General features: G+C 49.2%; 10 protein-coding genes across 10 annotated transcripts; 4 read left to right on the plus strand and 6 right to left on the minus strand.

Annotated features, from left to right (window-relative positions):
• Window positions 1-352: 352 nt before the first annotated feature.
• FIESC28_09914 (uncharacterized protein) lies at window positions 353-1,679 on the minus strand (the record flags this gene model as incomplete). Its single annotated transcript, XM_031164049.1, has 4 exons — window positions 353-540; window positions 616-899; window positions 991-1,497; window positions 1,552-1,679. The coding sequence occupies 4 exons, from the start codon at window positions 1,677-1,679 to the stop codon at window positions 353-355; spliced, it is 1,107 nt and encodes a 368-aa protein (XP_031011836.1).
• A 933-nt stretch (window positions 1,680-2,612) lies between these two features.
• On the minus strand, window positions 2,613-3,716 carry FIESC28_09915 (uncharacterized protein; the record flags this gene model as incomplete). The annotated part of the gene is made up of 1 exon (XM_031164050.1): window positions 2,613-3,716. The coding sequence occupies one exon, from the start codon at window positions 3,714-3,716 to the stop codon at window positions 2,613-2,615; it is 1,104 nt and encodes a 367-aa protein (XP_031011837.1).
• Window positions 3,717-4,398: 682 nt separating this feature from the next.
• FIESC28_09916 (uncharacterized protein) lies at window positions 4,399-6,064 on the plus strand (the record flags this gene model as incomplete). The annotated part of the gene is made up of 3 exons (XM_031164051.1): window positions 4,399-4,481; window positions 4,546-4,548; window positions 4,606-6,064. 3 exons carry the CDS (start codon window positions 4,399-4,401, stop codon window positions 6,062-6,064), a joined length of 1,545 nt encoding a protein of 514 aa, XP_031011838.1.
• A 179-nt stretch (window positions 6,065-6,243) lies between these two features.
• Window positions 6,244-6,627, minus strand: FIESC28_09917 (uncharacterized protein; the record flags this gene model as incomplete). Its single annotated transcript, XM_031164052.1, has 1 exon — window positions 6,244-6,627. The coding sequence occupies one exon, from the start codon at window positions 6,625-6,627 to the stop codon at window positions 6,244-6,246; it is 384 nt and encodes a 127-aa protein (XP_031011839.1).
• Window positions 6,628-7,508: 881 nt separating this feature from the next.
• On the plus strand, window positions 7,509-8,333 carry FIESC28_09918 (uncharacterized protein; the record flags this gene model as incomplete). Its single annotated transcript, XM_031164053.1, has 1 exon — window positions 7,509-8,333. One exon carries the CDS (start codon window positions 7,509-7,511, stop codon window positions 8,331-8,333), a length of 825 nt encoding a protein of 274 aa, XP_031011840.1.
• Window positions 8,334-8,661: 328 nt separating this feature from the next.
• FIESC28_09919 (uncharacterized protein) lies at window positions 8,662-10,709 on the minus strand (the record flags this gene model as incomplete). Its single annotated transcript, XM_031164054.1, has 2 exons — window positions 8,662-8,851; window positions 8,902-10,709. 2 exons carry the CDS (start codon window positions 10,707-10,709, stop codon window positions 8,662-8,664), a joined length of 1,998 nt encoding a protein of 665 aa, XP_031011841.1.
• Window positions 10,710-12,857: 2,148 nt separating this feature from the next.
• Window positions 12,858-15,221, minus strand: FIESC28_09920 (uncharacterized protein; the record flags this gene model as incomplete). Its single annotated transcript, XM_031164055.1, has 1 exon — window positions 12,858-15,221. One exon carries the CDS (start codon window positions 15,219-15,221, stop codon window positions 12,858-12,860), a length of 2,364 nt encoding a protein of 787 aa, XP_031011842.1.
• Window positions 15,222-18,562: 3,341 nt separating this feature from the next.
• On the plus strand, window positions 18,563-19,993 carry FIESC28_09921 (uncharacterized protein; the record flags this gene model as incomplete). The annotated part of the gene is made up of 1 exon (XM_031164056.1): window positions 18,563-19,993. One exon carries the CDS (start codon window positions 18,563-18,565, stop codon window positions 19,991-19,993), a length of 1,431 nt encoding a protein of 476 aa, XP_031011843.1.
• Window positions 19,994-20,756: 763 nt separating this feature from the next.
• Window positions 20,757-22,178, plus strand: FIESC28_09922 (uncharacterized protein; the record flags this gene model as incomplete). Its single annotated transcript, XM_031164057.1, has 2 exons — window positions 20,757-21,145; window positions 21,194-22,178. 2 exons carry the CDS (start codon window positions 20,757-20,759, stop codon window positions 22,176-22,178), a joined length of 1,374 nt encoding a protein of 457 aa, XP_031011844.1.
• Window positions 22,179-23,240: 1,062 nt separating this feature from the next.
• Window positions 23,241-25,269, minus strand: FIESC28_09923 (uncharacterized protein; the record flags this gene model as incomplete). The annotated part of the gene is made up of 2 exons (XM_031164058.1): window positions 23,241-24,669; window positions 24,719-25,269. 2 exons carry the CDS (start codon window positions 25,267-25,269, stop codon window positions 23,241-23,243), a joined length of 1,980 nt encoding a protein of 659 aa, XP_031011845.1.
• Window positions 25,270-26,454: the final 1,185 nt, after the last annotated feature.

Here is a 26,454-nt window from a genome sequence, read left to right on the forward strand (position 1 = left end):
ACATACAACAGCGGGGATTCGCTGGTCGTCACCGACCCAACTACTAATCCGCCCCTTACCAGCTTGACTATGGGAGAGCGGACGGGATCCCGTATTTTCTGGTAGGTATGGTCGTATGTGGTAGAGACACAGCCGAGTTAGACCTATATCGCTTGTGTGGTGCTGAGATCATTAAAAGATACAAAATTCAACGCGTCGGTCTGAATGACCTGTAAGATTTAGAGACGATGTAAAATACTTATAGAATTCAAAGTCTAACTTAAAGTACCAGATAAGTCCTCAATGTCTTAATGCCATAGCTCACCAATTCCAGTATCCGCTGCTGGAGGCTATCACTAAGTTCTCAGATCTTTCAGAAGGCCCAGAACATAGCACGAAACTGCCATCCATCCTGCTCAAACAAGACACGACTGTCATCGCGGTAAACATTCCACTTCTCGCCTTCTTTATCTGCAAATCCGACTCGTGTATAGAGTGGTGATCGTCCAGCATCATCAGCCAAGTTCCACTTGATGACATGTCCGCTTCCACCGAAGGTCGCTGCGGATTGGTCAGTAAGTGTGTCTTCAAAGTTCGTGGTTATCTGGTGCCAGAGAGGAAATGAGAGCAACGTACCTTCTCCGCCATTCTCCCACCAAGCAAAAGATCCATTGGAAACTTCGACGTAGGTATCAGGCTGCTGACCGTCATTGTTACCGAAGTGCGAGTAGTACGCGATTCCAGATGCTTCTTGCCCGTTGCGTTCACGGTTGATGAAGTAGACACCGTCTGTAGTAGTACGCTGGATACCATCCTTGGGGTATAGTCGCATGGCGAAGACCTTGTCAAGGCTGGAGATGACTCGGTTCCATGGTGCGGAGGAACCATCGAGTGTCATACTAGCATCATAGGAGTATTGCCTTGATCCATATCAGCATGCATACATCGGGACCAATAATACTTAGAGCGAGCAGAGTGACAGGTTTGAGAGGATATAGGCAGGAGACTCACATGATAGATGTTCGGTCGTATCTCGAGTTGATAACGTCCTCTTGCTTCGCGGATGCAAACAGGTTCCAATCAACAGCATCCTTGTCCCATCCATGGACCCTTTTGTAATACTCATACACAACTGGTTTATTCCATTGAATGTTAGCAACTGGGGACGCCTGTTCATGGATGAAGCCAAGCGCGTGACCAAATTCATGGCACACAGCTGTACTGAACTCCAGGTCGGTCATGTCATCTGTCATCCCACCGTAGTTCATGGTAGGCTGGTCTTGGCTGATAGCATGGCAATTGGTGCCAATGTACGACCAGTAGCCATCTCGGTCGAAGGAGACGCGGATGTCGGAATCACCAGGGGCGTCGCGCTCCATCCATTTGAAGGTTATGTTCGCATAGCGGGTCCATTCGTTAGCAAACTGATCCGAGTCAGCATCTGTATCAGGTAATCTCGTGAGCATTATTGTATGGATGGTTACCTGCATGACCTTGCTCCGGACGAAGTCGCTCTGCCTGTTTGTAGCTCTTTAGCAAATGTGAAATCATGGACACTAGAATATGGCATACCCCCACATGTTGACAACAATCTCCGAGCCATTAGGCCAATAGTACTCCTTCTCGAGAGCTAGGCGATTCTCGCCAGGCTTAGCTATCAACTGAGCGCAATGATGACCACCGAGAAATTCCGAAGGCATTTTGATGGTTAGTTTGGGAAGATGTTAGCTTGAAGCGACGATGTCAGGGGTGATAAAAGTGTTTGAAATGATCTGAATTATTGAGGCGATGTCCTTGTTGAGAGAAAAGCCATCGAGTCTTTATAGTCGTGGGGATAAAGCACAATGACCAATAAACCATGTTCAGCACTATCTAAGCGGCAGTCAACACACCCTTGCATGATGTTCAAGGGCCCTTCGCCGTGGTATCAGCAGCCAGACGTCCCATTCCACCGCCAAATCATCTTTGTGAAGTTGTAGAAACGGCAGTTGTTCGTATGGTGAAGACAACGTCGACGAGGCGCAAAAGGCGGAGTTCGCGACTCCCGACTGCATTTCGGGCAACCAGGTCATTCGTACTGATCTGTGACTTTATCCGAGAGTCCAAAGCAGTAATTGGATAAATTATTGTGAGAGTTGTTTGTGGCGTCATCATCAGGGCCTCGACCGCAGGCAGTAATATTATTCCTTGCTTATTTCTTCAGCTCGATTTTCTTCAACGCATCTTATTGCTCAAAACACTGGGGTGGGCCATGCTGACTGCTGGTTTCTGACTACCCTCGGTGATACCGGCATGAAGCTGAACAAGAGAGCCCTGATTTCGTCATGTTTGCTTATCCTTCACTTAGGACAAGGAACTTATTACTTATGAAAAGGACAATAAGTTAAGATATTGACATGCTATTTATTACATAATCTACCAAAAGGACAAGTACCCGAATAGGTGCTTAACTTCAGCAGTAGAGCCCACCCTTTGATCATCATTTCTTGCCCCAACAATGGCCATGGTACTGGTTTACCGAGATTACCATATATTAAGACTGCCTGTTAGACCAGTGCATGTCCTGTCATCCCTCAATCCTTCAATGATATGATTTATATGTCGTTGTCCTTCTTTACTACCACGCGATAGATCTATCCGAACCGAGACCAAAAGTTACTAATTCCCCTGGTGTTGTCTCGCTGAACCTCTTCAGGCAGCCACAAGCCACCTCTAGGAACTAGCATGTCCGTCCATTCATTGATAAGCTTATCTCTTCCCCCGCGTCCTGCAAAGTGAAGGAGGAAATCTCCCCTACGGGCATGGTAGGGTTTTAAGCCTTCCATGTCCGTCTTGGTCTCAAAGTCGCCTGGTGAGGCCTTAGGATAGGCGTTGAACCAGTATTGTGGGACAACCTGGACGTTAGGCTCAAATTTGGGCTCCTTCATGACGATCTCCATGGCGCTTTGTTCCGTAAAAGGAAGTGAAACATTCGGTCTGTAATATCGGAAGGCGTTTATGTCGCTGAAAAGGTCGACGGCCCATTGATTGACACGTACTAGGAAGACGCCGTTGTTCAACCCGTTCCAGTCATTTGTTACTATGAGATGTTTTTCTCCACCGACTTTCTCTGCGGCTTCTTCGTCGCTGTCGTTACCTTCACTAGTCTCCTCGTCAAGGGCTGGCTCTTCAAAGGGAAGGAAGCTCGATATAGGGCGACATTGATCGAGTATTAGAGTATCTCTATCTACCCAGAAGAACCACTCCAGGCGTTTAGAAGGAGGCTTCAACATCTCATCCAATAGCAGAGAAAGAATGAATGCCGGCTTGTTCCAGAGTGAGTCAACCATGGGAGAACACATAACGTCGAGACGATTGTTGTGGATTACGCTGTGCAGCGCGTGGGTATGCAACGCCTTTTGGTAATGTTCTTGAACATCCCCAAAATGGGCAGAGACTCTGCCGATCCGAAGGGGCGACTCGGGGTGCGACCATACTTGTTTGCAAGCATTTCGTAAAATCTTTGCGTCGTGAGGAATATCGGGGAGCGATGGCGGAAGACATCTGTCTCCTCCATGAGGTTTGATTAATGAAGTAAAGTCTTGCTGGCGACGAAATGGGAATTGAGGTTGCCAGCTTTCTTCGCTGTCCCTGTAAATAGTAAACGCTTGGTAACAGAGAATAACGAGAAAGATAAGTGCACTCGCTTTCAAGGCGATGGGTAGTAGGAAGGAGTATATGCGTTTTGGTTGAAACATTGTGGACATGATGAAGAAATGGAACGCCCAAGACAACAAGATATTTTTCTGATGTGAGAAGCTTTGAGAGAGGGAACTGCTTGTCTATGCTTTTTATATCATTTGATGATAGAAACCGGGACTATGAAGATCACCCAAGCGTCGATTGATCTGCTTCATAGGATCCCTCTATCAACATTCGGCGAATTCCGTACCAGGTTGTATCTCTAAGTCTAAACATTTCCCGGAAACATGGATTTAGCTTGTCAGTAGATATAGATACGAGGACCCTTCGAAGAACATACGAAAGAATACGTGCTTCAAAGGTGGAGGAAAATCGTGGGGCCGGGGTATGCATAGGAGGCTACTCGTAAGTAGGCCAGTAACGTTTAGCACCGTTGAAGAAATGCCATTCGAGCATCACAACCGAAGGATCACTAGCTCATAAAGTTTTCGCTAGTTGACTTAGAGATCAGCGCCACTATCCAAGGTCAGTGGGACTGACTTACGGAACTACCAATGAAAGTATGACGACTAGATTAGTTTAGGATCTTCGTGTTTGTGGAGTAGAAGGATCAACTTCCTGGGTTGAAACACGGTTGAATCCGGCTTGGCAAAGTGCAGTCAGCCATGTAAAAGAAAAAGACATAAAATACAAGTCATGGCCATCATTAGTCGCCTCGTAACAAACGGATTAAACAAAATGGTCCCTGCTCTTCAAGAACAGCCCCGCAAGAAGCTTCGACGGGCCAAAGGTCCTAGAGTCAGGACTGGATGCATCACTTGGTAGGTTTAGCAAGCCATTCCCATCCTTCGTCTCACTGGAAATTGCGACTAATCAAATCTATAGCAAGTTAGTCCCCAACTTTTAAATCCTTTGGATTGTCTCTTTCACTAACACGACCGTCAGGCGTCGACATTTGAAATGTGATGAAGCTAGCCCATCGTGTCTTCGCTGCTTGAAAGATCGCTTCACATGTGAAGGCTATGGGCATCGCGGTTTGCACTTAGCATATGACACGGGAAGCGAGCTTGTGTTTTATACGCCATGGAATCAGAACGCGGTTGTCTCTTCGCCGCCTTCCCTGCGGTCAGCTTTAATAGATGGCATCAGGCTCGGTGCGATCGATAACGCTCTTTACTATCACGCCCGAAAGTGGGTAATTCCTGACCTGGAAATGGTTGGAGGTACAAGGGAGGTTTGGCATGATATTATCCTACCTCTATCCCACACCAGCAAACCACTGAAATACGCCCTTTGCGCACTGGGAGCTTCCCACCAGCGATTCTTGGCTTCATACCCTGGACAGCTTCCCAACATGGCTCATTCCACTGACTACGAAACGCAGGCTAGTCAAAAGTACAGCCAGGCAATTTCTGTCATACGCCCAATCATGGCCGAGAACAAAAGACTGAACATCAAGATCACGCTGCTTTGCTGCACCATATTTATTTGCATCGAGAACTTGCACAGGCGATATGCCGATTCAGTTCGCCACTTGAAGGCTGGCTACCCGTTGCTGAACCATCTCTCTGCTCTCGTCGAATCTGGCAAAGATTTGTCTGGAAATAGAACAGGATATGGCGACAATCATATCGATCGCAAGCTCGTTACAACGTTGTCCAAAATGTTTTTATCTTTAAGCAAGAACATTGCTGCCTTCACGGGAGATGAGTCTTTCCCACAAGCTGAATTGGCTGAGATATCATTGGACGTAGGGAGACCAGATGTACCATTTACGAGTTTGGACGATGCCGAGGACTGTTTATCTGCTATAAATTCGCTTTCGGATAATCTACTTCTCGGCGCGAGTACAAATCCTGACTTTGCTGACACGCTAGAAGCTCTTTCAGCACTGAGACCATGCTTCTCTGCTTGGAACTCGCGATTACAGTTGCTAAACTCTTCAAAACAATTTCAGTCTCCAAGCCCGAATGACGCCCGGAGAATGGCACTATTGTCGCTATTCCAAATTACATGGTCAGCGTTTCTCCAGCCGAGATGCGAGGATGAAGGCTTCCAAAAACAGGAATACCACATGATTCTTGACAAGATTCAGGAGATCGTTTTGATCGAGAATATCCAGTCTAGGCCATCATTTACATTTGACGGACACCTTGTATGTGAGCTTTCTACCATTTGCGCTTCTTGCCCGGATGTGGAAATTAGGACAAAGGCGCTTGGGATTTTGCGCTCGATTCGCCGTCGCGAAGGTATATGGGATAGCTGGGAAGTGGCGAATGTCTATGAGAATGTGTTTACGGCGTTGGAAAGTGACCGGTTCACGTGGAACGATTTGCCTTGGGGGTTTGCACAGCTGTCTAAGAAGCTTAACTTTGGTCCAATAACTACCATTCATTGTTCTTAAAGTTGGTCTTCGGCTCATGATTTGTACGTATTGTCAAGCTGTTACAGACATGTTTCAACAGCCATCTGCGATTCTCCCAACCCTTGTAGATTAGTTAATAAAGCCTCGACCTATGCTAGTGGTCCTGTCAACGATCGATGTTATCCAAAATCGGGCTCTTATAGCATAACAAGCAACACTTAGTTCTTCGCCAAAAACACAAGCCACCCAAGGAGTCCAACACCCCAGGCCAAATTTTGAACTGCCTTCTTCCTGGTGCTTTCCTCCTCCGCAGCAATGACCACAATGGCATCTCCAATCTTGATGAAGCCCATGATACCGATCAAGGTCAAAATGGCCGTTAGGTTGTCGTGGTAATGATGAGCCACAATGAAGATACCCATGGAAAAATCTCTGAATCCAAGCATGTATACTGGTGCAAAGTTGCTGTAGTCGTCTGATGATTTCGTGGATTTGATGCCTTGGGTGCTGAGATGTTCTTTGGGGTCGTCGAGGGCCATGAGGCCTTGGTACATCCACCAGAGGCCGAGAGCGTAAATATGAAAGTCGCGAACGTAGTCCATTGTAGGGTTTTTCTTAAGGATCTTTTCAATAAGTGCCAGATCTTTAGAGAAAACAGTGTGAGAAAACAGTGTGATAGAAGGAAGAAAATAACTCAGTCCAAGGCAAGATGGAAAGCGCATGCATTTAGGTGATCTGATGTTGGTTGGTGAAGCGCAATGACACCTGTGGGACCCGACTTAGCCGAGTCAGCCTTGAAAATCGGAGGCTGAGTCCACTGCGCCGCCTGACGGCCCACTGTTAGCAACATGCTACAGCTTTTTGATTCGTGAAAGTCGACCTAGTCTTTCTAGACAATTGGGCGTTGGGAACCAACAGCTTTCCATGAAACGCATGGAAGGATCCCCTGTGATATGAGATGCGCTGAAATGCAGGGCTGCCTCCGTTCCTCTAGTCTGGACGCTGGAGGCTTTGCACGTGCTTCAGCTACTCGCCTCAACTGCCGTGGAGTCTGCACTCTCATTAAAGGTCGGCGTCAACGTCACTGCAATATTATGAACCCCGTTGAAATACGGTTTTTTTATCCCTTTAAACAGTTGCGCAGCGTTTGATTTGATTTCTATATGTATCTTGAACTTTGATGGTAACTTTATTCATTTGCGTGTATAATTACAAAAGTGTCATGAGCGTATCAGATGTGCCTTCATCACCCTCGCTCTTTCTACTCATCAGACCACCATCATCTCGTCGAAATGTGATACACTACGCCTCATGCACGAAGATAAGTTCTTATCGCGATGCATTTCAACTTCTGCTGAAAAAATGGATTTCATGACGTAGCTTGTGACGTCTTCAGTACGTGCCCATGATGTCCCCTCTACAGTACCCGTCATCCTCATCCTCAACAACTTCACTCCAACATCAACATCAACACTCTTCCAAAATGCCTAAAACAGCAGTTGTCAGCGGAGGCGCTCGCGGTATCGGCCGTACTCTCGCTCGATACTTCCTCGAGAAAGACTACCGTGTTTTCATCCTTGATATCGATGAGCAGGAACTCACGCACACAACCCGCACTCATCTAAAGTCTTACTACGACTCTAAACTTGTCGACTCGGCGCTTTGCGATTTGCGCAATACGGATGAGATTCATGAGAAGATTCAACAAGCGGCGGAGTTTTTAGGTGGAAGGATCGATGTGGTGATTAACAATGGCGGTATTGCGGCGCCGCATTGGAAAGATGGGAAGACTATGCTTGATCGCGAGACGTTGGATCAGTGGAGGGCGTATATCGATACAAACCTCACTGCACCGTTTGCCGTATCACAAGCTTGTCTGCCGTTTATGAAGAATGAGAAGGATACCGGTCCTGTCACGGAGGACAGTCACAGCACAGCAGGACCATGTATCATCAACATCGGCTCCTTCCGCGCAATGCAAAGCGATCCCAACCAAGAAGGCTACGCATCTGCCAAATCCGGTCTTTTGGGTCTTACGCATAGCATGGCTGTTAGTCTCAAGCAGTTTGGTATTCGCGTGAATCTCGTTGCGCCGGGCCGCATCAAGGCTACGCATGAGTCAAAGGAGGGCGATGAGAAGGGCGTTAAATGGGCGGATTTAAATGAGGATAAGGATGTGGATGATCATCTTACCAATCGTGCTGGAAGACCTTGGGATATTGCAATGGCGGTGGAGTATATGGTTGATGCTGGGTTTGTTACGGGTCAGGATCTTGTTGTTGATGGTGGTGCAGTTATGATTAAGTAGTTGTCACAAATTGTTCACAATGCAATCAAGAGACAGAGTCTTTGGTCAGATTCATTCATATTCGTATTAAACTCATGGACTCATATTGAGCGTGAGTTGAGTAGAGTTGAGTTAGAGTATTGAGTGGAGTTGGGACTACATCTGTAGTCAGGGTATAGTTGCTCTCTCCGAGCAGATTAGTCGGTAATAATAGTAGTCGTCAGGCATTCTTTCATCCCGACATTAGAGTGGAGTGGTTGTGTTGTAGTTCATACACCAAGAGCCCTTCTCTTGGTCCGTCAAAATCATCCGTTAAACGCCGCATACATCGTATCAGGGGACTGGTTCCTTAGTCAACGCCGCTGTCGCTGTCGCTATCGCTGTCTGAACTGTCACTGTCATCAGCGGGAGGCGCAGGCTTCCTGGCTGGTGGTGCTGCTGCTGCTGCGGGAGCAGCCGAGAATCGCATGGGTCCTAGGCCAGGACCGAGACGGGCGCCGGGAGCGGGCCACTTGTTGGGGATGATAGCAGGCTTGGCTCTGTTCGATGGTCAATGTCAATTCTGTGAACGATGGATGGGTGTACGTACGCTTGCTCTTCGATGAGAGCTTCCTGTCGCTTCTGGTCTTCCTTGACCTGCTTGCGGTGGACGCGACGAGCTTCCTTCTCCTTGCGCTCAGCAGCGCGCTTCTCTCGCTCGGCAGCCTTCTCTTCGGCGCGTCGTCTAGCGTCAGCGATCTTGCGCTCCTTGGCCATTTGGTCAGCCTTCTGCTTCTCCTCAGCTCTGCGCAGAGCCTCGGCGCGCTTTCGCTCCTCAATCTTGCGCTCCTCTTCGAGACGACGCTCTTCCTCAAGTCTATTCTCCTCCTCGAGTCTTTCGCGCTCCCGCTCCTCGGCCTTGCGCTTGCTCTCGGCGCGCTTTCTCTTCTCCTCTTGTCGTCGCTTCTCCTCGATGAGCTTCTTCTTCTCTTCGAGACGCTTCTTCTCCTCGGCCTTCTTCTCTTCCGCCCTCTTCTTCTCTTCGGCCTTTCGTCGCTCACGCTCAAGAGCCTTATCCTCAGCACGCTTAGCGGCATCGGCCTTCTTAACCTCTTCCAGCCTCTCCTTCTCGCGCTGCTTCTCCATTTCCTCCATTCGAAGCTTCTCCTCGGCCTGCCTCTTGATCTCCAAGCGCTGTCTCTCGCGCTCATTCTCCTTCTCGCGTTCTCTTTCTCTGCCACGCTCCTCGTGTTTCTCACGTTGCTTCTCCTCCATCTTCAGTCTCTCTTTCTCGGGGTCAGAGCTTGTCCTCCTTGATGAAACCTTTGTGGGATCGTCCCGGTGTCGATGACGGCGACTCTCATTCTCCATCGGGTTGAGCGTTTGGCTACTGCGTCTCTCCCGACGTCGTTCCTCACGTCTCTCATTGGGGTCGGCACTTCTTGTGTGAGAGCGAAGTTTCTCGGGATGGTCCGAATCGCTGCCCTTCATGTTCATTGGGGTTGAGGGCTTGCGTTCGCTGTGAAGTCGTCGTCGCTCACGCTCGGCGCGTCGAGCCTCTCGCTCCATGTCCTCCTCAGGTGATCGGGGAACCTCCTTTCGCGAAGTTCGTGAAGGCTCGCGACTGCTCATGTGATGCGAATGTCTTCTCTCAGGTTCGACGCGGGATGGTCGCCTTTCCTTCTCACCGACATCATGAGTACGATGCCTGATTGAGTAAGATGTTGAGTGTCGCTTCTCCATTGGAGGACGATCTCTCTCAGCGCGACGCCTTTCTCTGGCCATCTCATAATCATCATCGCTGCGACCACCGAGCTTCCGTGAGAGCCGGCGAGATTCCTTCTCGTCGCTTCTCACTTCCTTCTCATCCCCCTCACGTCGCTTAGACCGCCTGTGTCGACTTGGACTACCCTCTCGTTCTCGACTTCTCTCACGAGTACGACGTTCCTTCTCACGGACTTCCTTCTCAACGCGATCACGTTCTTCATGCTCCTTGTGTCGACGACGACGTTCTGATCTCCTCGCATCTCGCTCCTCAGCCTCGGGGTCAGGCCGATGACGCTTCACCTTCTTCTCACTTCGTAGAGGTTCCTCCGGTTGCTCAGGGACAACAACAGTGTCCCGCTTAAGCCATGACCGCCATGAGGATTGACGCTTTTCTGGGACAGGCCTCTCTACTATAGGCCTGTCCGTAAGCGGTCTACCCAACGTGGGCCTGTTGAAGACAGGCCTGGGGTCGTCAACCTTGTAAGGAGGAGGAGGGACGACGAAGTCAACAGTGTTTTGCGATGCTTCGCTCTCAGACTCTTCGTCAGTGAAGACTTCCCAGTCTGAGACGTCACGCTCACGGACGACAGGCTCTGGAGCTTTGGCAGTTGTTGCTACCCCTGGTACTTTGAGTCGGCTTTGTAGAGGCATATCCTGACTCTAACGAGAACCGAAGCTGTTGTACATTGTATTGTATTAGTGAATGATACGATTGATGGTCAAGAGTGGGGAGATTTTGGTTATTACCTAGGCAACCCAAGGACGAGGTCAAATAATAGTGCGTGTAAAGTTGAAAGATTCAACTGGCAAGGGGCTTGATGCCTGCTTGAAGTTTTGGTGGTCTAGGTCACTCACTTGACGCGACACGGACAGGGAAGGGAAGGACCGGAGATTACTGGTCAGCCACGTGGGGCTTGTGACTGTTTTCGTTTTTCTGCAAGGGTCTATGTAAATAATAATTGTCGCCACTAATTTCCTGGCGTTCCAACGGCGCGTCTTGTCTTGTTCTGTCACTGTTTGTTTTGTTTGTTTTGTAAGACCAAAGGAAATTGTGATATTCCAGAGATCAATTACTTTTCGTTAATCCAATTCAACTTGGTAGTGCTGCCGGTAGCTTCAAATAATGGATTTTCAAGAAGAGCGGTGAGCGTAAACAAGTCATGGGGTATGGAAAAGGTGTGGCTAGACCGGTCATGAGGGGAGACTCTCAGAGGGGACTCAGAGAGGGGAGACTCAGTGAGAGTAGAGCAGGACAGAGAGAGAAGGGGAGAGGATATCTCTGTGGCGGGGGAGGGGGGACAACGGGAACAGGGAAAGAAACGGGAGGGAGGGAGGGATGTGGCTGGGGAAATTGCGCAATTTTACTCTTTGTCTATCAGATAACGATAACGATCCGGGCACTTGCAATTGCTTTCTCTTGGCTTTGTGATCAACGAGAACAAAAAGAAGAGACAAAGATGCCATCGTGACTCTCTATTATATATTGTGACAAAACGGAGTCGTTGATGGGGTATCGTGACTCATACTGGGTCAGGCGTTACTGCAGGTTTGGGGTCATGCAATGTACCTGTACGTGTCAAGTCAAAGCCAAAAGTCAGTCGTGTCAAAGGTCAAGCCACCATCATGATCTACGATAGGCTAGCAGATCTCGCTTACGCTGGGATAGTGGATACCCTCTAACAAACGGTCAAGCCTAATCCACCCGATCCGAGGCAAATCGTTGTAACCAGTACTGTTTCATGTGGTTCAAAATCCCTCATACAGATGCACGTTCAATGACGATGACTTCTTGGCTTGGTCTCATCTGGGGTAGTTTAAAGAGTAGTTCATGAGTTAAAAACATGATCACGAGGTGGATTAATTTAAAACTTGGTTTTTGCTGTGGGAATGCATTGCTACCTTGACTACCAAATACAGTTAAGCGCTGACAACGTTTATGCATGGCTGCATGTCGCACAGACCAACTTTATGCAGAGTATGCAAGCACTCTACCAATTCAAGGATCATTCTCATGGTCCTTTGCTTCCATCAATTCCAATTCGTTGCAGTGGATAAAAGGTCGCGGACAATAATGGATACACTGGCAGTAGCTCAATGCATGTGTGCGGTGTTCTTTGAAACGCGGAGTCTGTTGGAGTCTGTAGCGGTGTTGTCAAATTGTGGCGCTCACGACCGTTGCGAGGTGGCAGTCACCAGAAATCCACAAACGAACCCTCTCAAGCTTTCAAAATAAAAACATTCCGTTTGGACTAGGAATAGATGACTTCAATTTAACAACAAGCAGTAGAGTCGTATAGAGGTGTCAATCTCGAATAGAACATAGAACAGATGCTGGATTCATAAAAGTGTGCGATCTATAGGGTAGCTCCACTATCGATAACAGCTTATCGATAAAGTCAGTTGCACCCTCGAACAATCATTGGTGAACTTGTCCTTTCGCGTCAGGTTGGCGACGTGGCACACATCGTTGATTGGCTTCAGATGTTAAGGCCAGGTATATAAATTGACCCAGCATCAGACTGCCGGAGGAATTGGCCGTACCATAAGAGACGAAAGATTTGGTCACTTTACGGACGCTTAGGCTGGCTTTTAGACCACTTTGTTCTAGCAGTCTAAGCCTTAGAGCATATTCCTTCTGTTACCCACTAGTTCAGTCAGCAGTGCTGTTTAGCCATGGACCACAGTTTTCGCACAAGATGTCACATTGATCAGGAACGATAAATTGAATTGAAGGCACTAGGCCAATGAGTATATATACCCTATAATAAATATCTAGAAGTGCATACAAGTGTAAGCTATTTAAGGCTGAGTCTCGTTCTCGACGTAAGTGTGCATGTAGCGACGAACACGGCTGTTTCCAAGACACTGAGAGTAGTAATCGTTGACCTTCTTGCAAGTGCTTCCAGCAGCACACTTGGTGGAGCCGGAGAAGTTGGCACCGCCGCACTGGCCGTACATCTGGACAGTGGAAGAACCAGAGGCCTCCTCCTTCTTGGGGGTCTCCTTTGCAGGAGTGTCCTTGGCAGCGGCCTGGACACCCTCCTCCTCGTCGTCACAGTCCTTCTGGGGAGCGGGCTCAGCCTTGGCAGTGGGCTCCTCGTCATCGCAGTCAGCGACGGGGGGAGCGGCCTGGGTTTGCTTAGGAGCTTCAGGCTTGGAGTCGTAGTCGGACTCCTCGTCGCAGTCAGCCTGAGCAGAGGGAGCAGAGGGAGCAGTCTCCTTAGGGGTAGCAGGTTTGGAGTCGTAGTCGGGCTCCTCCTCGCAATCAGCTTGAGCTGAGGGAGTAGAAGGAGCAGAAGCAGCAGTCTCCTTAGGGGCAGCGGGCTTAGAATCATAGTCAGACTCTTCGTCACAGTCAGCTTGAGGAGCAGGAGCAGCAGCGGTCTCTTTGGGCTTAGAGTCGTAATCAGACTCGTCATCGCAATCGGCCTGAGCATTGACAGCTCGGGCGACAACTGAAGGGGCGGCGTACTCGGAGTCATAGTCGCTCTCCTCGTCACAGTCAGCCTCAGCAGCAGTCTCCTTGGGGGCTTCGGGCTTGGCCTCAGACTCCTCCTCGCAGTCATCTTCGGCGGCAGTCTCCTGGGGAGCAGGGGCAGACTCGTAATCAGACTCCTCGTCACAATCGCCCTCAGTGTTGCTCTCAGCAGCAGCCTGGGTAACGGCGGGGGACTCGGACTCGTAGTCAGACTCGCCGTCGCAGTCATCAGCAACGGGAGTGGTCTGAGTCTCCTGAGCAGCAGGGGCGGAAGCGGTCTCCTCTTCGCAATCATCCTGCTCAGCAGCAATGGGGGTAGATTGATCGTAGTCGTTCTTAGGAGCAGCAGGAGCAGACTGGTCATAATCGTTCTGAGGGGCAGCGCTAGGAGCAGCCTGCTCGTAGTCGTCCTGAGCGGGAGCCTGTTGAGTGGGAGCAGACTCAGAAGTAGTCTCAGAAGTAGTCTCAGAAGCAACAGGAGCGGACTCAGCAGGGCTCTCAGATCCAGAACCAGAGGCAGGGGCGGAACCAGAGCCAACACCAGCGGGTCCAGCCTTTCCAACGACAAGACCGACAACCTCGCTGGCAGAAACAGGAGTGATAATGTTATCCTTGCTGTTCTGAGCAACAGCGTTAAGACCGCTTTCACCCTTCATGACGGGGAGGTCACCGCTGGAAGTAGCAGAGTTAGGCTCACAAGCACGGCCAAGGGCGGCCTGGCAAGCAGCAGCAGCGGCGGCATCAGGAACGAAGAGAGTGTTGACACCAGCGGCCTCCTTGGTAAGAGGCTGGTCGACGCCATCGAAGACGTTACCCTCAATAATGGCGTTGGCGCCAGAGTAAGCGTCGAAAGCGTGGCCCTTCATGTTCTGGAAGTAGTTGTTGGTGGCGTGGACGTAGAGGTTGGTACCGGGCTCACCGAGCTTGGGGGCTCGGCCGGCAACGTCGTGGAAGTGGTTTCGGTCCAGAGTAACCTGATCGCCCTTGCCGTAGAACATCATGGTCCAGTAGTGGTTGCCGTTGCAAGAAGCGGAGGTGTCAGTAACACCGTCGAACTCGGAGTTGGAGATGGTGATGCGCGCACCGTCGTAGTGGCTGACGATGAACATGCGGCCAATCTTGGAGAACTTGCAGTGATCGATCCAGACACCATCGTTCTCTCCGAGAATTCCAATTCCATCACCTCCCCAGACGATTCCAGGGTTAAGATTGGTGATCTCGATGCCCTGGATGATAACGTTGCTGGCGCCCTTCTTGAGTTCAAGACCCTTGCCATTCAGGACAGCCTTGCCGTTACCAATGATACTCTTGTTGCTACCAACAGCCAGAGGCTCAGGACCAGCAGCATCATAAGTAATGGAATCAACGGCAACGTTGTCCTCGCCACCGCAAGAAAGATCTCCGAGGTAGAGCTGACCACCGTTGGAAGCGCTGCAGCTCTTGCGATCGCAACCGGGACCAGTCTTGGTCTGACCAGTAAAATCGAACTCCTTATCAATGTAGATAACGCGAGGAGTGTCATCAGCAAGAAGCTCAGCGAGTTCCTCAGCAGTGGCAGGGGTGACAGCCTCGCCCGAACCACCGGTAACACCAGCAGCGAAACCGTACGCCTTTCCAGCGACGGATTGAGCGGAAGCCGTAGCGGCAGCAGCCAAAAGGGCCGCGAAAGAAGCTTGGAAGCGCATTTTGAAGTAGGTTTGTTTGTAAAAAGAATGTGGTAAGCCGTGCAAAAGAAGAAGATTGAATGAATGACTTAGGCCGGCCTAAGGTAACGAATGAAAAGGTTGAATAACCTCGGAACAAAAAGAACGAAAAAAAAAGTAGCAAAGTAGCACTTGCAGAGAAACAAACAAAAAGTACAGACGAGATGAAATGTTCTTATAGCGATGGCATAAGAATAGGGTCTGGCCGAGGTTGGTTAGAGTGAGCCGAATGTCCGACGTCAAACGTCTCATGCCCATGTTCTGACAGCTCAAGCGGTTAGTCGCCAAGGGCGTTTGAAACTGGGTCACGGAAAATTATGCTTATTTCGACTGTGCCAAGACAGGATGATTTCGGCGAGGAAGTTTTGTTTGTAAACGAGATTGACCTTATGCCTTCTAAACGAGCGAGCGAAACAGTCGTTTCGTAACCACAAACAAACTCCTAAAACACCATTAAATGAAATGGTCATTAACGAGATCGAACGTAAAGATCTATTCGTTGCAGGCGTTCTAACTCCCAACGGTGAAGCGCTGAACAAGCGCCTGTCTATACGCGTATACGGTTACTTCCATCCTCGCCTAACCATCTATTGGCCCGCTTACGAGAAACGGAGCAAAATCAATTTCCAGGGAATCTTGGTGAGTTTCAGGTACTAAGGCACAGCAACAGGACCTGAGTGGTGGATATTTAGTTTCTAGAGCTGGAAACAGATGCCCTGGTTGGCGAAGATTCGAGCATGGTTTTCCGTCGGCGATGTAACCTCTGCGGGAGATGGGCAAAAAAGATGAAGAAATAGGAGATTTTGTGGACTCACCAACAATTTGTTTTGGAGGGATTGACGCAGGGTTGGTTAGATGGGCGTTACTTATCATTTTTTGACAGAGTTAACGGTGATCGCTATTATAGAGCAGTGACATATTGTACGTGGTTGTCGGAACATTAAAGAATCGTGTTATGGTTGGGTATCCAATCATGTTAATTTGCGTCGTCACCACCCTCGTCTAAAGGCTTAAGCGGGCATCGAAACATCGCTTTCGCTTGTGTCACTACTGCTTCCGTTCAGTCTCAGACCTACCAGACATGTCAAAAACAGTTGAAAGACTTTAGTGCGATGTTAAATGAAGAATTGTTGCTAGCAACGAAGGGTGATGAGCCAACTTAGCAGATACAACCAAGGAGTTGAGCATAGATCCACTACCGATCCTGGACCTTCAGCGTTCGATAAAATTGGGCCCTCAGAGTCCACAGCCATAGCAACAAGCCAAACCCGCTACTGGGCCATTCTCCCTACTGGAGACAAGAGTGAAAAGATAGCGGTTAACGGAAGTATTCAGTGCCTAGGTACTTCAATAACCTTTAGGATAACAGTAATATGGATATCCTAAACGCCAGCCCAAGCTAGCATAAACTGTCCGAAGTATTTCGTCTCTTACGATTTAGCTACCCTCATCCAGACTAAAATTCAATAGCCATCGGACCATCACTCACGTGGCAGAAGCGGATGTGGCTTGTCGAATCGGCTTCTTTGTCGTACCGCTTGCTTGGCTTCCTGTTCTTTCTGCGAGACCTTTTCCGGACTCCAACGAACTGGTGTCAGGGTATGGAGTGGCCGTTTCGACATTGTCTGGTCTCCGTTGTCTGGTCGCGACGTCGCTATCTCAAGCCACTTCGGAACGAACCCGAAGACATGATAGCCCAATTCCGCCGAATCTAGACTTATGCTCAGCTGCGCATTTCAATGAAGCTATCACTAGTGAGTCTTATACTAGGCCTCGGTCCAGCTATCTCAATCTGGAAGTGCCGTTTAAGTTTCAGATATAGTGAGCCATGTTCTTCACAACGACTTGTCAAGTTACCATAAGATTGGCAAGCTAATGGCCCGTGTGAGAGGAGGATGGCGTGACATCTTGGCAACTGAAGCACCAAGCTTTCTAGTCGCGTCGGCAGTCTGCCTTAGTAAATCAACTAAAGAAGTGCGAATACGGTCCGACTCTCACCATCAGTGCACTCTTCAATGACGAATATGTCACGACATGACGAGCTCTCAATAAGCAACCGTGCTTGGGATTGCAAGGACTCAGCGGCCTGAGAACTGGGACTATTGAAGTCAAACCTAAGTCCACACGCTGATGCGCCATGATGGATCTTCTGACCTCTCCCCGGCTTTCTAGATTAGGGCCTTCCGATAGGTGAAAATCGGACCTCTGGAGATTCCACTCCGCATTTTAGCATGGCGGACTCGATCCCATGTTTGAGATCGGCGATCCGGGGTAATTATCACATTTATTCCCCTACCCATGCACCTGGAAATAAGCAACACCAGCAACTGATAAGATCTACGGTCTGTGCTGAAATCCGATGGTTCTCGGACTACCAACGGGCTGAACGGGTGACGGGTAATGCTTATTCCATCCATCGCTCATATTTCAGCTTCAAACTCTACCTGGATTAACAGCTCAGAGGTCGTCGGGTCTAGCTGCAGCTACTTGCGCAGGTCCTGGAATCTTGTGACCTCAATAACCTGACAGCCTGCGCGTGGCAACAAAGCTTGCTAGTCACTGCACGCTCTATACTATCACAAATGCCCAACGCTCGTACCTCGCAAAAGAACCTTATACGGGCAAGCTCATTCCAAATAAGCTTAGAGACACTCTAAATCTGGCTCACGGGCCGCTAGAAAAACCGTCTCGATGTGCTCAGATTGATGTCATATAACGGTGTCTCTGTTGTGATGCCCGCTTTCTTATTAGCTGTTTGTCTGCCGTTCCTATTAAAAAGCCCCCCTCGCACGGACTTGCAGCTGTTGTTATGATAGCTTCCAACTCCTCGCCAATGATAAGCCGGCAGATTCCAAGCTTCGAGGGGAGCCAAGCAGTTTAGCTTTTCGATAGATTGCTTTTAGCGCATCGGCAACCCGGCAAGGGAACATCTTGACTTGATTGAGACATTTGACTTCACGACTGTTTGTGAGATTGCGAGATATGCTTGTTGAATTGACCAATTGGAGGCACATGATCTTCAATAGCCAAGCTGTCGATCGGCGCGCTTTGAGACAAACTGGAAAAACCCTTGTCAAATCTCACAAGTTCGCAAGCACCAGGCCTGTTGTCGAGGCAAGAGGCTTTTTGTAAGAGAGTAAGACAAGGGAGGGATACACAACGTCATTATAATGGCAGTTGTCTTAGGTGTCGAGGAAACATCGAACACGGCATGCATTAATTCATGCAGTACGACCAAGTATCTCGACGATAAATAGATCTGGTTGGTCCCCACCAAGATACTACTCTGTGCAACCATCCTTCTCCATCACTCCCTCTTCATCATGAAGATCACACTATCCTCTTGGCTCGCAGCAGCCTGCCTTCTCCCCTCCGCTCTCGCTTTCCCTCAACTCAGCCCTGAACAAGTCGAGGCTTATCGCCAACACGCTGAGAGAGCCCCCGAAGCCTGCCCCTTCTCTGCTCAACAAGAAAAGCGAGATGCAGGTGACTGCCCCTACGCAAAGGAGAAGAGAGCTGCAAAGTTCGACGCCAAGAAGCAGCGCATCAGTGTTTCTGGTCAGCATGCCTTTCACGCTCCCAACTTCAAGCTTGGTGACCAGAGAGGTCCCTGCCCTGGTCTGAATGCGCTTGCCAACCACGGATACCTGCCTCGTAATGGTGTTGCGGATATGCAGACCATCATCCAGGCCACTAACGAGGTCTACGGCATGAGTCTTGACCTTGGAGGTTTCCTCGCTGTCTACGGTACCGTCTTCAATGGTAACCCGCTGTCCACCAGCCCAGGCTACTCCATTGGTGGTCCCAGCCGCTTCAGCCAGAACATCCTCAATGGAGGTGGTATCCTTGGTACCCCTTCTGGTCTCAGCGGTAGTCACAACAAGTATGAGTCCGATGTCAGCGCTACACGAGGCGATCTTTATGTGACTGGAAACAACTTCCACGTTGTTCTGAGCCGCTTTGAGGAATACTGGAAGGCCATTCCACTCAACACCCCAGCCCCCAAACAATACACCGCTCTGGCGCCGTTCCACTACAAGCGATTCCAGGACTCTGAGAAGACTAACAGTCACTTCTTCTACTCGCCTTTCGCGGGTGTCTTAGTCTCCCCTGCTGCATATTCCTTCCCTCCGCGAATGATGGCCAACCACTCCAGCAAATACCCTGAGGGTTACCTCTCCCGAGAAGTCTTTACCAGCTTCTTCGGTGTCAAGGGTGACAAGCCTGGTAACTTCAAGGTCAACCAGGGCTGGGAACGCATCCCTGAGAACTGGTACCGTCGCCCGATAGGTGACGAGTTCTCCATTCCAGACTTCCTCATCGATGTTCTTGAGCATGCTGCCAAGTACCCTCGTCTGTTGAACATCGGTGGTAACACCGGCAAGGTCAACAGTTTCGCCGGTGTCGATATCAAGGACCTCACTGGCGGTGTCTTCAACACTGCCATGCTCCTCAAGCCCAACAACCTCGAGTGCTTCGTTATGCAGATCATCATGGCTGCTGCCCCTGATGTTCTCGGAAGTCAATTCACCGATGTCAAGAAGGCTTTGACACCCTTGAGCGATAAGCTCCGTCAGCTTCTTGCTAACAAGAGTTGTCCTAAGCTTCAAAAGTATAACCAGAAGCTGTTTGCCAAGTATCCTGGTTACACTGAGGCGTACGGCAGCTACGCTGGTGTTTCCAAGGGTTCTCTCAAGGGAATTATTGAGACGGGAAAGGGAATTCTGGGAGGACTTTGGCCTACTGGTAACTAGTTGAACCATGTATTCTAGCTTGGATGTTTGCTTCTGTGTCTTCAGCCGTGTGCTTGAACTGATGATTATCTTGAACATGAATGTTTAATGTTAGTTAATTTATTATACCTTATTTTTAAATTGTAACCGAAATAATGGCACTTTACTGTTGCGTACTCAACCGCCTTGCACCTCGGCTCCAACTTGAGATATCCATCTAAGCTCTCTCTTGATAAGAGTCTCTGTAATCATTGACCCAAGGTGGGATTGAACCTGTAAGACGTAATGGCGAAGTGATGCAATTTCACGATTCAATATCAATACAGGCGCACAACCATTCTGAATAACGACGCTGATCCTTTCGTGAACTTCCTATTTGGGCAAATTTGTCTTAAATCAGCCATGAAGTTTATTCTCACACTAGAAAAAGTCGAAGCATTCCGCACTCTCAACTACCGCGGCGGATCAAAATGCCCGCCATGGCGCTCCAAGCCGCTAGAGTTCAATAGCGCAAGGCACTAGAACCCAAACGCCAGAAAAGACAGGGGTAGAAAGCCATCAAAGACCCATACGAGAAGATCAGCTAGTGAATGCGCCGGTGTCACACGCTCGGTTGTTTCCTCGTCATGGACACTCTACAACTACCGCGGTCGGATATTGAGTGGATTGCCCTCTGAAATTACAGGGAGTTTTATATGGGGATCGCCAGCGCAGCCACACCTTATAGCTGTCTGCTTCACCCCAGTTATTCCCTGTAAACCATTTGACTGTTCTTCACGTCGAAATGCGGTTCCAGGTGCCTCTTCTCGTCTTTGCAAGCCTCGGTCTGGCTGCTCCGGCACCAGAGCCACAACTCGTTTCTGGTCTTCTCAATGGTGTTGGCGGTTTGCTGGATACCACGCTTGGAGGTCTTCTTGGTTCGTTGCGCAAGGCTCTTGACAGCGGTGACAGGGACAAGACACTCGATATCCTGCAGCAGCTGTCGCCTAACAAGAAGCGAAAGGGTGTCAAAGAGGTTAATGCTGCTCTGCAGAAAATCTCAGAGGCAAAGCCTAAGAGTATTGTTGAGTACAGCGCGCAATTGATTGCGAATGGTATCATTTTTGGCGACACGGCGGATATCTTCGCTTATGCCAAGGGTCTTTTTTCAGCCGAAAACGGAAGCAACAATAAGTAAGTCAATTCTAATCATGTCGCATGAAATATACTTACCATTTGTAGGAATCGCGATCCTTCCAAGAAGGTCTATCCCAAGGTCTTGAACTGCGATGCCTCTTATACCGTCCCCGAGTCCAAGCTTCGTGCTGCCATTTACATCCCACCCACCTTCACCTACGGCAAGAAACCCCCAGTCATCTTGTTCCCCGGTACTGGATCCACTGGCTATACTACCTTCCGTGGTAACTTCATCCCACTGCTCACCGGCGTCGACTGGGCTGATCCCGTTTGGGTGAACGTCCCTGCTCTTCTGCTCGAAGATGCTCAAGTCAACGCCGAGTATGCCGCGTACGCGATGAACTACATTGCTTCTCTTACCAAGCGCGACGCCGCTATCATTGCCTGGTCGCAAGGCAACATTGACGTCCAATGGGCTCTCAAGTACTGGCCCTCAACGCGCAAAACCACAACCGACCATGTCGCTATCAGCGCCGACTACAAGGGTACCATCTTGGCCAACACTCTTGGCCTAACCACTCTAATCAACACGCCCGCTGTTCTTCAGCAAAAGGCAGGAAGTGACTTCATCACCACCCTTCGTTCCAACGGAGGCGACTCGGGTTACATCCCCACTACAAGTCTCTACTCCAGCTTCTTCGATGAAGTCGTCCAGCCCCAAGCTGGCACTGGAGCTTCTGCCTACCTTCTCGATGCACGTAAGGTTGGCGTTACCAACGCTGAAGTCCAAAAGGTCTGTGCTGGGAAACTAGGCGGTTCTTTCTACACCCATGAGAGTATGCTTGCCAATCCTCTTACCTTTGCGCTTGCAAAGGATGCGCTTACGCACAAGGGACCTGGAAAGACATCCAGAGTTGACTTGGCTAGTGTTTGCAACAGGTCTCTGGCGCCAGGGCTTGGATTGGAGGATCTGCTACTCACTGAGAATGCTGTCGCTATCGCTGGCCTTTCTCTGGTGCTGTACCTGCCCAAGCAGTTTGATGAACCTGCTATCAAGCAATACGCTCTCAAGGCAACCGATAAATGCTAGGATGGGCTTTGTACGTTTTAATATTCGATATCCTATTTAATACCATTACTTGACGTTTCTTGATCGCGTCCAATTGACAGATTCTTCTCGTGGGTCAACCACTATGCAGCCAAGCTGTCTTCACCGCGACTTCATCATTACCAATTTCTTACAATCGATTTTACTGTTACTGCATTTAATGCAAAAAGAATCTGCGTGGTCCGTGTCCTAAAAAGCAAAAGAAAATCAATGCCTCCACACCGGATTGAACGATGGACCTTTGCATTACAAGTGCAACGCTCTACCACTGAGCTATAGAGGCTGTTGATGTAAGCAGGTTTACAATACCATACTATATACCTGAGCGCGACGGACTTCCTCTACACATACTATGAAACACATTATCGTGATGTTACTGATGTATGCTCAAAGTAGTATGAGATTGGGGTTCTTTATAGCTGGCTCCACCGAAATTACAATCAGATCTGCCCTGACTAAAAATTAGAAAATTCCGGAACTTCAACTATAATTCAGAACTCAATCCTCTTGGCTAAGATTGCGATTTCTTGTACAGTGGGTAACTTGTCAGAAAATGCCCATAGCAATTCGTGGTTATCGCTCGAGGTAGAGCAATGGACCTCCACCAAAGCTCTTGCAACGGGACCAGAGCATGGAAACAGACAATTCAAGTACAGTACAACGGACGATTGGAGGTGTGATTACCAAAAAGAAGATATTTAGGACCGAGCGTGGATCGAACACGCGACCTAGGGATCTGCAATCCCTCGCTCGTACCACTGAGCTATCGATCCTTGTTATCGTTGAAGCTTTGCGCCGCTTAGTGGTGTCTATAATTTCAGACACAGGTGTCTCATCAGATTGTCAATTTCGAGTCGTTGACCTGTGGCTGTTGCGACGCTGAATGGTCCTTGTAGAGACGTGAACTGTCTGTGGCGACTCAAAACTCTGGTGATTTGAGCGCCAGAAAACAAATGCTAATGAACAATGTGAACTGAACTGATATGATATCAAATAGTCTACAAGAAATGATATACGGTCTATAATAGAAAAACAACAAATGAACTAATTTGCAACCTTGGCATCAATATCGAGGTTGTAAGTAGGACTCTCATCCTCAACCTCCGAAATAATCTCATGCGCAATCTTCTCAGCCAATCCATAGATAGTACCCATAGGATGACCAGGAATGAGCATAGGAAAGGAAGAAGCATCAACGACACGAAGGCCCTCAACACCATACACACGAGCCTTGGAGTCGAGAACAGCCATCTTATCCTCCTTCTTGCCCATCTTGCAGGTACAAGCAGCGTGCCAAACAGTCATGAGAGTATCGCGCAGAACAGCGAGGATCTGCTCATCAGACTCGTGCTCTTCACCGGGGTAGACTTCCTTGAGGACGGTGTTCTTCATGGGAGCGGACTTGGCGACCTCGCGGAGACGGCGGAAGAGGGCGATGGCAACTTCTTGATCGGCTTTATCGCTTAGGAAGTTGGGGTTGATGAGGGGTGCGTCGGAGGTTGAGTTGGATTGGAGAGTGATGTTTCCGCGGGATAGAGGGGCGACGAGACCGCCGTTGATGCTGGTGTACGCCTTGCCGTCGGTGGGTTGTTGAAGAATAGGGAACGACCAGTCTTCAGAGTAGACGTTCAGAGGAATGAACTCTGTCTCAGGCCAATCCTCGGGGAAGTCCTTCAGAGCTTCGAGAGTCGACTTGGAGAACTTGGATCGGTACTTCTCAGGAACCTTCTCCCAACCCAAAAGCTCGACTTGGTTGGATGTCAAAGGTCCAGCTTGCTGCTGGATGTAGGCGTCGAGAGCGCCCTGGAAAACGGTGGCGTTGTTGATAGCCACGCTGAGGGTGTCTTCGAGACCTTGGACTTCGAAAGAAGGACCGAAGAGGATGTGATCCCACATGTTTTGTCCAACACCAGGAAGATCGGCAACGACGGGAATGTCGAACTCCTCCAACTGCTTCTTGGGACCAACACCAGAAACCATCAGAATCTGAGGGGACTGGAAGACTCCACCGCTGACAATAACTTCCTTTCGCGCCTTGAGAGTGTAATCTAGACCAACGGAAGTAACCTCAATACCAGTCGCCTTTTTCTTATCGTCGAACAAAACCCTCTTGGCCAAACTATGAGTGTACACCTTGAGAGTCTTGAGCTTCTCATCACGAGCAGCCTTGACAAAATCATCAGAGGCACTTCGGGTAGCGGTCTTGGGTCGGACGGCGGTTGTTGTGTAGGAGTATCCGAGAAGACTGCCACTGCTGAAACCATCAATACTCTTGAGACCAAGGGAGTTGAGGCCCTTTGCGACAAGGGCGGCCCAGGAAGGGACGTAGTTAGCGTAGCTGACTTGAACAGGACCGCCCTCGGAGGAGAAGGCGGATGCGTCGTAGTCGGTTTCGATGTTGGGTCCGCGCTTCTCGTTATCGGGGGGTGTGAAAGTCGCGGTTTTCTGGAAGTGAGGCATTATTTGGTCCCATCTACAAAGTTGGTCAGTCAAGGTTTCAATGAGCACAAGCTATTACTTACTGGTAGCTGTCATCTCCAACCTCCTCAGCCCACTTAGCCATTGTACCGTTGGTAGGTCTGTGGTAGACCAAAAAGTTCAGCTGCGATGAGCCACCTAGCACCTTTCCACGCGCATAATGAATCTCGCGATTATCAGCAGATGTTTGCGGTGTGGTAGTAAATCTCCAGTCCCTCAAAGGATTAGAGTCGAGAAGACTAGCACCACTACCAGCTGTAACACCACCAGGCGCCGTAGCGAGAATAGGCTTGGCAATCTCCAAAAAGCCTCCAGCCTCGACGATAGCGACACTATAGCCAGCCTTGGCTAAGCGATAACCGATGGTGTTTCCTGCAGTACCTCCTCCTACGACGATGTAATCATAGGTAGCATCAACACCAGGGATACCACCCACTTCTCCGAGATGTCCAACTTTGAGTCCATCACCGGCGTAAGCAGATTGGACGATATGCTGCAATGGATCGAGAAGGGTGCTGATGAAGGGAATTTCGGGACGAGCCGCGACACAAGTCGAGAGGCTGATAGCCAAGGATAAGGCTGAAGTATAACGCATGACAGGCGATGATCAAAAACAAAAAAGAGTGATGACTGTACACCTTGACGGCAAAAGCGGCTCGCTCAACTCTTATACTTAAACTTAAATACTCTAACAACCTGTCAAGCATCTTCCTTGCCGTGTGCAAGTCCCGCTGTCTCACCTGAGCGGGCATTTCGGGCACTATAGCACTTAGCATGCATGAAGATTGTTGGTCGGAGGGTTCTGAGTCAGGCGCAATCCATGTTCTTAAACAGGCCGCGATAATTAATGTCTCAGGGTCTTGGATGGAACAGGGATGTGCAGCCAATGCCATGCGCTGCGCAAAGCCGAACAGGGCTTTTGACAAAGTGATTGTCCGCCGATCTTGAGTTCGGATGATCGGACACAAGAACAAATGATTGAGTTTGCCATGTGACTGTGAAATGTGACTGTGATAAGCGGGATCGTTTCGAAGGGCGTCTTCGATAACCGCTTGCCACGTTACAAGTTGATGAATAATACTTAGTTTTTTGCTCATTCTTCAACCCACAAACGGTTTCTCTAGTGTATAGGGGGAGTGGAATATAAAACGGTGAGCCGGTTTCTGGTGACATTCGGGGACTAAAGTGCTGACCACAATAAGCGGCCATTGCCCAAGAGGTAATCCCGTCCGTCCTCTTCAGCTGCGCCCTAGTTCCCCGAGCACGGGAGCTTTGATCATCAGTACATCCGCAGATCTTCTTCAGTAATTAATCCCTAGACCGAGACCTAATGCACAGACTGTGGATCACAGCCTTTTTCGCATTGTTCGGAGCATCATTAATCTCAAACAACCGCATATCCGCTTTTGATCCTCTTTGTTTTATACCCGTCAAGGTTCATCCCTTTCTCCAGGTATTATAAGCTTCCTTATAGCATTGAAGAAAGAACGGATATAATCCCCGCTGATGCCACTAAAATTAGTCAGTTGATCCGGAACGACACCCGCTAGAAATTGCCGCGTTGCAGATCCCTTCTTCGCTAAGGATGCTAAACAGTTACTAAACAGGGGGCTAGTCCAGAAGGGTTTTCCCTTGCGAAAACAGGGCAGCGACTCAGTTTCAATGTCACCTTCCGCGGAAGCTTACAGCTGCTGAACAATTAAAGTGGACTTACTGCCAACTGCTTGCATTGTCTGAGCCCTAACTCATCATTGAGCCAGCAGTGGGTGGATTCTCAGCT

This window comes from Fusarium coffeatum (genome assembly GCF_003316985.1).
Source record: "Fusarium coffeatum strain FIESC_28 chromosome Unknown BRIP53273_contig_274, whole genome shotgun sequence".
NCBI classification, from domain to species: domain Eukaryota; kingdom Fungi; phylum Ascomycota; class Sordariomycetes; order Hypocreales; family Nectriaceae; genus Fusarium; species Fusarium coffeatum.